General features: G+C 40.8%; 1 protein-coding gene across 1 annotated transcript; it reads right to left on the reverse strand.

Annotated features, from left to right (window-relative positions):
• Positions 1 to 358: 358 nt before the first annotated feature.
• On the reverse strand, positions 359 to 11715 carry LOC124878221 (neoverrucotoxin subunit alpha-like). Its single transcript, XM_047382071.1, has 4 exons — positions 11609 to 11715; positions 11328 to 11427; positions 2276 to 3757; positions 359 to 2087 (listed from the first exon to the last, which is right to left on the reverse strand). Exons 2-4 carry the CDS (start codon positions 11416 to 11418, stop codon positions 1546 to 1548), a joined length of 2115 nt encoding a protein of 704 aa, XP_047238027.1. The 5' UTR covers positions 11419 to 11427; positions 11609 to 11715; the 3' UTR covers positions 359 to 1545.

Below are 11715 nucleotides of genomic sequence, written 5' to 3' on the forward strand. Positions count from 1 at the left end.
GGGTCATCCGAACACTCAACCCTCTCCACCTTGTTAAGGTGGCAGTTCAATAAGAGTGACATTATGACAACACCCTTATTGTAACTCTGTGACCTGAAAGACATTGTGATGACCCTAGGTAACCATCAAAACAGTCACAAGACGATGTTTCCTGAATAGTTCAGTGTTTATTTTAAAGACAAAAAATATGTACCGCAAAAGAAGAAATTCAAATGGTCGTTGCTGTGATTATAAAAATAGATGGAAAGACACAGTTTGAAGACTGCACGCTCCCCAAAATCAAAAGTTGGTGAATTAGACAAAACCTTTCCTCAACTGTTCTTGAACAGATGTTTCATTTGAACAAAAGCAAGGAAGCTTTCATATTATTCATTTATTAAGGATGACAGTCATTTAGCATGCAATTAAAACCTTTTCACATACCAGTTTCTATGGAAGCACGTAAAAGCATCATCATTTAGTTGAACACAACACAGGACCTAAATTCACCAGTAACTCAAAACATTAATTTCCTCCACCACAAAAAAGTAGATCCTTGTTATCACCTCACCTGGTATGGTAGAAAACCCTGTAAATGCTAAAAACATGAGCATATTGTATGGTTCATAAAAGCCGTTAAAAGTCATAAAATGATCCTTGTACCATATAACAGAAAAGACTAATAAAACAGTTATCCTGTAATCCAACTTGCAGAAAAACCTGTCCTGAACACACCTAAGAGCCAAACCACTCTTCTCTCTTACCATGACAGACTGTGAGCTTGTTACATAGGATTTTACATCATGTTGATACCTGATCGTGGTTCACCTGGAAGAATGGACAGCAGATGGCAGCTGACAGTCAGACACCTTCAGAGGATCTACACAGTCTCAAGTTCAAACAATATGAGACTCCGCAGGGTGGAGGTCTGATTTTAATGCAGCACTTTGTGTTGCACAACCTTTTACATATGGTGCTATAAAAATAATGGTCTGATAAACTGATCTAGGACTGACTTTGAGTCATCAGTATGTAAAATCTAAATCATCAACAATTCACGTTAGGAAAAACATAATATTTTTATGATTTGTGGTAGTGCAGCGTAACCCGGACCCTTGGCTGGGTTTAAATTCAGCAGAACAGAATGTTCTTCAAGTCTGAATTCTGCTGTTATCAGTTATAATGTTGGATTCACATGAACACAGACAGACATTGATGGTCACACTTCCTAATTACTTTTTAAATGTAAGCGTATCGGATGGATTTCAATCAAATCCTTCACCTGTTCCTTTGTGGGGATTTAACTTGGAGTCAAAAAGATTTTTATCTGTTAGATGAATTCTAACAAATATATCTAGAGAGTGCTGCTTTGGATCAGGTTAGTCACTGTGTGAAACGTTTTTATCAAAATTCACACTGAGGAAAAGCAGTGAAAGGTTCAATAAAAGCTCCAATTAAAATGAAAGTACTTCTGTGAATCTGGTAGTTTTTTTGTTGATGATGCCATGACATATATTTGATGTCACATCTGTCTGAATCTTGCATTATTGACTCTATGGTTCATTTCTAAATTGGTCTGAAGGAAACAAAGTTGGATGTATGCCAAACATACAGACCTGGGTAAAGTGGTTCAGTGAATTTGGCCCTGAAGGTGTACAAGTGAGTCAGTGTGTTTTTGGAGACCTTGTAAAAGGACAGAGAGCCACCTGGTGTATCTAGATACACTCCAACTCTGCTGCATCCATCAACAGGAACAACACTACTCCACACCTTACCATTACGCCATGCATCGAGCTCATTATTTTTAATACCAAAGTACCAGGATTCATTGTTCTCTCCAAAGCTACTTGGCTGTTTATCTCCTTTTCTTTGCATGCTATTGTATGCAAGAGCTACTCCAACCTTATTAGGATGTTTAGTGCTCCACTCAACCTCAAAGTAATGCTTTCCTGTCAGCGCCTGCTGGCACAGAACCTGAGTATGGTGGTCAAATCTCCAGGGGTTGTCAGGATACTGCTGCTGGGTTCCACATGTTGCCTTCTTGTTTTGATCAGATAGATGAAGCCAGCCGTTGCATGTGTTTGGATCCAAGGTCAAATCGCAGTGGTCTGATTGATAAAAAAAGAGAATCTGTTACTTCTAATCACATTTAATACAATTTAAAACAACAGAGCCACGTGTTTTCCTCTCTAATATAGATTTGAAACAGTTTAATACAATCTTTTGTATGAAGGATTTTGTTAAAACAAATTACTCTTGAATAAAGTATTTGTACATTTGTAGAAAATGGCCTTACACCATGCAAGATCTCTTGGGTCTAACTGAGCTGTCACATCAGGAACAGCAGGCCGGGAGAAGTCTTCGGTTTGCAGACGGCCGTCCCTGTATTGGTAGATGGTTGCTCCTTTGAATTCTTCTTTGGGCAGAGCTGCTACAAGGAAACGAAATCTGCTGCTCCCCTGCAGTTCTTTAGCAGCTGAAATCATCTCACTGGCTTTTTTCCTCATGTTGGTTACAACTTGGTCTGAGAAGAACCACTGGTCTTTATTGGGCGGAGTCACGCTGGGTGGAGGCTTTGTCTTATCTTTGCTCAGATAGTTCATCATCTGGTCCAGGAAGGGGTCATCACTTTCCAAAGAGGTAAAAACAAAGCAGGTGACGTCCTCTAAGCCGGCCGCTAGAGCCTCTCTTTCCAAGTTGTTCTCGTCTGGAACGATCTTGATTCCCTCCATAATGTCCACACAGGACCTGATGACGTTAATTTCTCTCTCTGCATTATCTAACCACTTATCTAAGTTTTTATAACTGAATGGAGACTTCTCCTGGTCATCAAGAAGCTTCTCCACAGATTCTTCATCTTCTTTACCTTCCCGAATGAGAGGAATCTTCTCCTGCATGGTCTGTCTGAGCATTGTTGTGTAGTCATTACAGAGATCTTCAAAAAGAATCAACTTTTTACAAATCTGAGGAAAACGCACGGCTACTTTCTCCTCCTGAGCCTCATGGCATCTCATTTCCATTTCTCTGATACTTTCTACAGAATTTGTAGTTTTTCTGAGTAAACCGGTAGAAATATGTTTCTTCAGCTCAGCTCCACATATTTCCAGATCCTTCAGAGGAGTCAGCCAGACTTTAACAGGAACTGAATTCTCCCCATTTTTTCCAAGGAGCTCTGGAAGCTTGTAGTAGGTGTGCAATGCATCTTCAAACGTTGCAGGGTTCTTGTCAAGAATAAAGTCACCGTAAAATGTACAGGAGAACTTATTGGTAATAGATTTTTCTGCTTCATTCAGCTTTAATTCTGCTTTGGCCTCAATATCCACCAATGGGATTTTATTCATCACAGCCTGCATGCTGCCTTCAATGGTCTGAACACTGCTGGAATCTAACTTCTCGCTGTCAAACACGAAGAAAGCATTTGCCCCGTAAAGGATGCCTGTAACTACATGTGTTGCATTGCTTTTCTCAACTAATTCTTTAGCTTGAGGGTTCTCAACTTTGAGAGAAGACAGAGCCAGCCCTTCATATTCAGTTGTTGCTTTGTACTGAAAGGTTATTCTGCTCTGATTCTTGAACTTCTTCTTATCATTCAGAAAGCCAGCAGATCCCCCAACCTGTATCAGACCACCCAGAAAACTGGCCTTGAGAGACACATTCAGATCCATCAGAGAAGACTTGGATTCAAACGAGTCAGAGACACTGATATTAGGGAAACTGCTTTTCTGAATCTGTCTGGTCTTGTTCTTGTTGATAGTTTCTCTCTCCCACAGAGTGAAACCTGTAAAAAATAAATACATTAATATTAATCTGAAAGTTCTCAGGACACAAAACTACTATATACATGCCAAGCTGGAGACAGGCATTCAATACGTTATTTACAGTAAGGAGTCTGGAACCAGCATGGTGAGTAGAATGATTTAACAATAAGTATGATCAAACTTACAGAAGAACCTAGACATGGAGCATGGATGAATAAAAGGCGATCAAAAGGAGCAAGGACATGGAGGAGAGTTAACAGAGCAGAGTAATGTAAGAAACCAGCTGTCATGTTTTGGTTTTAAAGGACTCAAATGCAGAGCAGAGCATAAACTTGTTTGGATGGTTTAATAAGAACACGTATGAAAACCTACAAAACGGGTCTTGCACAAGGAGACATATGAAATTGAAATACTGTAAGCTCTGGGAACACAGAGCAACAGAGGCATGAAGTCAATGGGCAGCATCCAGTGGAGAGCAAAGAGAACCAATGAGTATAACTAAACTGAGCAGGGGTAGAAAAAAGCCAGGCAAACCAGAAGAGCTAATCAGAGAGGAATCTGAGGAAGAGTAATCAGGGGAAATGTGGAGCAGCTGAGACAGAAGAAAAGAGCAGTGATAGGGGGGTGGGGGGCGAACAAATAAACATGAAAGGAGGTAAACTAGAAAACCCTAGGGAAAAATGTCAAACAGATACACAAGAAACTAAATTAAAAGGGGTTTACAAGAGAAACAGAAAATAATGAACTAAAGGAATACACCTATCAATGAGCACAAGGAAAAGAACTGATATGCCAAAACCCAAACGGCAACAATAAAACAGAGGTGCCAAACAGGGTGGCCGGAGGAGGCTTTGCAAGGAGGACAAGAAACAAGACAAGAGAGTTCAGGCGGGAAACGGGATGTCATCCCAGGGAGGCACAGAGCTCAGGCGGCGACCAGGAGGTCTTCCCGGGAAGGCACTGAGTCCTGGAAGCCAGCAGAGGCGAAGCGGAGATTTTGGGCGCAGCAACCTTGGGGGATGAGGGTGGCAGAGATGGAGGTCTGAAGGTCGGATGGGACAGAGACGATGAAGGAGACTGAGACTGTTTATAACTTTTATGGACAGAATTTCTAGGCGCAGCCAAGGTGTTGAGGGGATCCGTTTTAGTGGCCTTAGGCTTGCGTCTCTGCTTTTTGTGGATGATGTGGTCCTATTGGCTTCATCAGCTCATGATCTACAGCTCTCACTGGAGCAGTTCACAGCCGAGTGTTAAGCAGCTGGGATGAGAATCAATGCCTCCAAGTCCGAGGCCATGGTCTTCAGCCATAAAAGGGTACAGTGCCTTCTCCGGGTCGGGGGGAAGGTCCTGCCTCAAGTGGAGAAGTTCAAGTATCTTGGGGTCTTGTTCACGAATGAGGTAAAAGGGAGCGGGAGATTGATAGATGGATTGGTGCTGTGTCAGCAGTGATGCGGGCGCTGTACCGGTCTGTCATGGTGAAGAGAGAGCTGAGTCAAAAAGCGAAGCTCTCGATTTACCGGTAGATCTACGTTCCTCCCCTCATCTATGGTCATGAGCTTTGGGTCGTGATGGAAAGAACAAGATCACGGATACAAGCGGCCGGAATTAGTTTCCTCCGCAGGGTGTCTGGGCTCTCCCAGACACCCTGCCGGTGAGAAGCTCTGTCTTCTGGGGAGAAGCTCGGTCATCCAGGAGGGACTCAGAGTAGAGCCGTTGCTTCTCCACATCGAGAGGAGGCAGTTGAGGCGGCCCGGGCATCTTGTTAGGATGCCTCCTTGACGCCTCCCTGGTGAGGTGTTCTGGGCACGTCCCACTAGGAGGAGGCCCAGAAGAAGCTGGAGGGACAATGTTTCTCAGCTGGCCTGGGAACACCTTGGGATTGCCCAGGACAAGCTGGCCCAAGTGGCTGGGGAGAGGAAAGTCTTGGTCTCTCTGCTTAGGCTGCTGCCCCCACGACCCGACCCCGGATAAGCAGAAGATGATTGATGGATGGTTCTCCGTCTTCGCCGCATTACTTTTTTCTTCTATTGTTTGCAGTTTTGACCCACCCACAGGTTACATAGTGATTCACGCAGAAGAACCAAGTATTCTGCGTTCCCCAAGTTGAACCAGAGTTTGTGCTCTGGAACCTCTTTTCGTCGGTGGAATCATGCGTCTCCGGTTCAAAAATACATTCAGGAACCGGAACAGACTCCAAACCGTGTTTGTGGAAAAGGGGTAACATTGGAGCAGTTTCCTCATCAGTGGAGCCTGTCGCTCACTGAAACATGGCTCACCCGATGCGGAAACTGCTCCAATGTGTAAAAGCCAGTAATGCCCCCTTTCCACTGGCTCATTTTAGGCGGTGCGGCTCCACTCTACTCGGTTTCGCTCTACTTGGTATGGTACCTGTTGTGTTTCCACTGACCCACTGGCGGCTGGAGTAATGGCGGCTGAAGCCCCGCCTCTAGCCGTCAGTGTCGTGCGATGTGCTGCTATTGCTGTGAACCAAACACGCTGTTTCATGGTGATTTGTTTTGTGTGTTTTTGGGGAAATGTTTGTGCGTCTGAACAGCTGATTTTCTGTGTGATCAGCTGGTTTAGGATGTTATTAATTACAACATATAAATAATGCTTGTACGGTACGTTCTTTGTCTACCTGTGTGTAATTCAGAAAGCTGATGTGTCCTTTTTCTTTTCTTTCAGCCTTCAGGCATAGTTTATGGTTTGTAAATAGTAAAATTTTATTTCAGTATGACCCCCTCCAGCCATTATGGTTCCTAATATTATTGTAAGGGCTCTTGAGTTTCATTAACTTTTTTTGAAAAAGGAACATAAGTCATTTATGACACCATTTGATTAACGAGCCCAATGTGGTTACATGAAATTGACATTTCTCCCTCTTTGTTCAAAATCTGCCTCCTTTTTAATCAGCTCGTTGTCTAAGCAAATAGCTTAATTTACTGTAGTTAACTTGCTCAAACAGGGGACAGGGAGGTTAGAAGAGAAAAGAGGACACAGTGGAGGGAGGATAACGAGGAGGAACAAGAGAAGACGGCATCTGTCAGGATGTTCATATTTTACTGACATTTTACATGTGTTCCTGGAGATATCCAGATTTTGAAATGTGTATTTTTATTTTAAGTTTGAGGTCAGAGTTTTATTTTTTGTAGGCTTGTTTTTATCATATGACTTAGATGTTCAGTTTGACAGATATCTAATTTATTTAAGGTCAAAGATTGTTCAGTTTTGATTTTTTTCTGTTTTATGGTGAGGGTGTGCTAATGAATATCCCCTGTGTGTGTGTGTGTGTGTGTGTGTGTGTGTGTGTGTGTGTGTGTGTGTGTGTGTGTGCCTGTCCAATTGTCAGCCAACCAGGTTAGCTGAAATGGGAGAGAAAATAAAAAGTAGAAGTACTTTTGGTTCTTTTGTTTAGAGAATCTTCTGTGAGGTGAAAATGTTTTAGTGTGGTTGACAGAGACTGCACTGTATACTTTTTCACAGATAGCTAAGATAGCATACAGTAGATAAATTAATGAATGCTTGGTTAAAACTTTTTATTTTATTTATAGGTATAAAGTTACAGTCTATAATTTAGTACAATCAAGTACAATCACTGTATATTTATAAGTTGCAACATTTTGAGGTATAGTTGTAATATCTTATTGTTGTTTTTTTGTTTGTTGACACTTCAGTAAATTAATATTTAGTAGTTTGATCATTCTTGATGATATTTTCTTAATAGTTTTGGATCTTACTTTGAGCTTCAATTTCTTATGAATCTACTCTCATGGACTACAGTGGAAATTAGAGAAGCATGCAAATAAATTGTGTTAGATGTAATCATAAGCAGGGTCGTAGTTTAACACTCCTCTCTGCAGCTTCTGTACTGCTACCCACCCATTACCCTACTAAGACAATGTCTCACCCACGGCCAAAATTGAATAGATTAAAAAATGATCTAAAAGGAGGAACTGAAAAAAATAAACAACTCAGACTAAAAATAAAAATAAAACAATTAAATGTGGCTTACTGAACATAAGATCTCTCTCTTCAAAGACTTTGCTAGTTAGTGACCTGATTTGTGACAATCAGATTGATTTATTTTGCCTCACAGAAACCTGGCTGCAGCAAGAGGATTATCTTACTATAAATGAGTCAACTCCTACTAATTATTTAAATTTTCACATTCCTCAAAATACTGGGCGAGGAGGAGGAGTAGCAACCATCTTTTAGTCCGATTTATTGACTACTCCCAGACCAATCAATAGCTACAACTCTTTTGAATATTTAATCCTTAGTTTTCCTCATCCAAATTGCAAAGCACTAAAACCACTTCTGTTTGTTGTTTTGTACCGTCCACCAGGCCCTTACTCTCAATTTTTAGATCGGTTTTCAGACCTTTTATCTGATTTAGTGTTAAATACAGATAAAGTTATTATAGTGGGGGATTTTAACATTCATGTAGACGCTGAAAGTGATAGCCTAAATATAGCGTTTAATGCTATCTTAGACTCAATTGGCTTTGCTCAAAACATTAACAAACCTACCCACCTTTGTCTTCATTCTTTGTCATCATGATGTCATTAATTAATTTTAAGTTAGCTGTAATTAAACCTTTACTTAAGAAACCTTCACTTGATCGAGATGACTTGAAAAATTACAGACCTATATCCAATCTTCCGTTCTTATCTAAAATTCTTGAGAAAATAGTTGCTAATCAAATGTGTGAGCATTTATACAGCAATGACCTGTTTGAAGAGTTTCAGTCAGGCTTCAGAGCTCATCATAGCACTGAAACAACTCTGCTGAAAGTCACTAAAGATATTCTTATGGCCTCAGATAATGGACTTGTGTCTGTTCTGGTTCTGTTAGATCTCAGTGCTGCATTTGATCCAGTCGACCATAATATTCTCTTAGAAAGGCTGGAATATGCTGTAGGGATCAGGGGAACAGCGCTAGGCTGGTTTAAATCTTATCTGTCTGACAGATTCCAGTTTGTTCATGTAAATGATAAATCATCTTTAAACTCCAGGGTTAATTGTGGAGTACCACAGGGTTCAGTACTTGGGCCAATTCTCTTTACTATATATATGCTTCCAATAGGTCAAATTATCAGGCAGCATGGGATATATTTTCACTGTTACGCTGATGATACTCAGCTTTACTTATCCATAAATCCTGATGAACCCAACCAGTTCGATAGACTACAAGCATGTCTTGAAGACATAAAAACTTGGATGACTAGACAGAAGTTGTCGTCTTTGGACCGGAGTCTTTAAATAAAAAACTGCTTAGTCAATCACTTAACCTGGATGGCATTAAATTGACCTCTGATAATAAAGTAAAAAACCTTGGTGTTACTTTTGACCAGAACATGTAATTCAAATCCCATATTAAACAGGTTTCTAGGATTTCCTTCTTTCATCTCCGGAACATTGCCAGAATTAGAAATATCTTGTCCAGGAGTGATGCTGAAAAACTAGTCCATGCATTTGTTACTTCAAGGCAGGACTATTGTAATTATTTACTATCAGGATGTCCACAAAATGCAGTTAGAAGCCTTCAGTTGATTCAAAATGCTGCAGCAAGAGTTCTGATGAAAATTAAAAAGAGAGATCATATTTCTCCTATTTTAGCTTCCCTTCATTGGCTCCCTGTTAAATCCAGAATAGAATTTAAAATTCTCCTCCTCACATATAAAGCCCTTAATGATCTAGCTCCATCATACATCAGAGATCTGATTGGTCCATATGTTCCTAACAGAGCACTTTGTTCTCAGACTGCAGGTTTACTGGTGGTTCCTAGAGTCTCTAGAAGTAGAATGGGAGGCAGATCCTTTAGTTATCAAGCTCCTCTCCTGTGGAACCAGCTCCCAGTTTTAATCCGTGAGGCAGACACCCTGTCTACTTTTAAGGCTAGGCTTAAAACTTTCCATTTTGATAAAGCTTATAGTTAGAGTGGCTTAGCCCATCTTCCTTATTTTGTACCTACGCCTTCCTCCCTCCCTGTTGGATGGAGTAAAGGGGAGTCAGGTTTAGCCTAAACCAGCTCAGTTATGGTTGAGGTGCAAACACACCCTCCATTTTTGCTACCTGTATGACCCCTTCTCTTTTCCAATGGTTATAATCAGTCTGACAGAGGGAAGTATCCCAATACTTGTGGTTTTTAGTATAACAATGGCCATCACTGGGCTCTAGATGGACAAACTATCAGTTTATCATTTTACTTATTGCCCCTACACGTGGCCCCTTCTGGGTGGCCGGGCTCTGGCACCCGGTGGTTTGGTCCGGCCTCCCCTTTGTGGGGTGCCTTGAGATGACATTGTTGTAAATAAGCACTATATAAATAAATAAACTGAAACTATCTGTGTAGTTATGCTGCTATAGGCTTAGGCTGCTGGAGGACATAATGACCACTTTCGCCCTCTTCGCTACATTCTCACACTACTCTCCAATTTTGCATTATTTGCTGTTATTTCAGCTTTTAACTTTTATGTTCTCTCTTTTCTCTTCCTAGAAGCTACACCTGGCCTGACTCTGTGTTTACCTGTGACACCTTTCTGGAGAGGGGCATCGTCCAAGCTTCTGCTGGCAACAACTTAATGCTCACCCTCTACCAATGACCCACATAGCCCTGTCTTTCAGTGTTTAACCCTTTCTCTCTCCTAGACATGGCTACTGACTGAGCTTCTACTGTGACTAACTCTATGTGCTCTCTTTCAGACTCTAACCTTGAAAACTGGCTCAGAGTTTATCTGTTCTTTCTTTCTAGGTGAAACGACTAAAGGAGCTACATCTACTAACATTTACCTTCTCATAGAAGGTACTCCTGGATCAGTGCTTCTTTGTTCTCTTTGTGTCTCTGCTCTGTTCTCTCAAACCCTCAGTCGGTCGTGGCAGATGGCTGCTCACACTGAGCCTGGTTCTGGTTCTGCTGGAGGTTTCTTCCTGTTAAAAGGGAGTTTTTCCTCTCCACTGTCGCTACATGCATGCTTAGTATGAGGGATTGCTGCAAAGTCAACGCCAGTGACTGTCCACTGTCTCTACATGCTCATCCAGGAGGAGTGAATGCTGCAAGTCACTGACTGGATGCAATCTGCTGGGTTTCCTTAGACAGAAAAACTTTTTATCCAATTTGAATAAATAACTGAATCTAACTGAACTGTTCAATGGTTACGATTAATAGGAATGTATGAACCTGACTGTTGTGAAGAACCTTGAGACGACGTGTTGTGAATTGGAGCTATATAAATAAACTGAATTGAATTGAATAAGTGTACCATTGCCACACTCCACCTAATACCATTGTTGATATTGAATTGAATTCAATATTGGTGCTTGAACATAGAAAAAAATGTATACAGGAAAATGTGGACTAATAAAGAACAATGCTATAAGTACTAATAATTTTCATGTTTATTGTCCCCCAAAAAATTAAATGGGATTTCCGCACGTGTTAAGAACTGAATTTGCAAATTATTATGGGTTAATTGAACAATGGCAAACTAAAGTGGAAAACATTCTAGAATAGGTATGTAGACTCATATCTGCAAACATTTTCCTTGCTTTATTTGTTTTTGCATAAATAAACCGAGATGTGTCATCTCACCTGTCATCAGCTGATCTTTGCGAGCATCATACAGCATGCCTAAAGAGAAAGGCCGACCCAAGGCAGCTACCTGCGTTTGATTCGAAGACATGTCTTCAACCTGAGGCAGCAGAAAGAAAAAGATGTAAATTAATAAATAAAATGTCAATAAATAAAGCTTAACAGATGTCACAAACAGCAAAAGAAAAAAGGCAGGACATTGTTAAAACAAACGCATAAAATATACAAAATTTAATTTTGAGACTTGAACAACTACGTCCCCTCAGTAAGGATTTCATTACCTGTTGAAGGTTATCGATCAGCCAAGTAGTCTTGAAGTCTTTTTGACTGGTGTGAGTTTCAGACTTCTTCTGTATCCTTATATCCCCATAACCCCTCCCACTGAGAC

The sequence above is a fragment of the Girardinichthys multiradiatus genome, chromosome 12 (assembly GCF_021462225.1).
Source record: "Girardinichthys multiradiatus isolate DD_20200921_A chromosome 12, DD_fGirMul_XY1, whole genome shotgun sequence".
Taxonomy (NCBI): Eukaryota; Metazoa; Chordata; class Actinopteri; order Cyprinodontiformes; family Goodeidae; genus Girardinichthys; species Girardinichthys multiradiatus.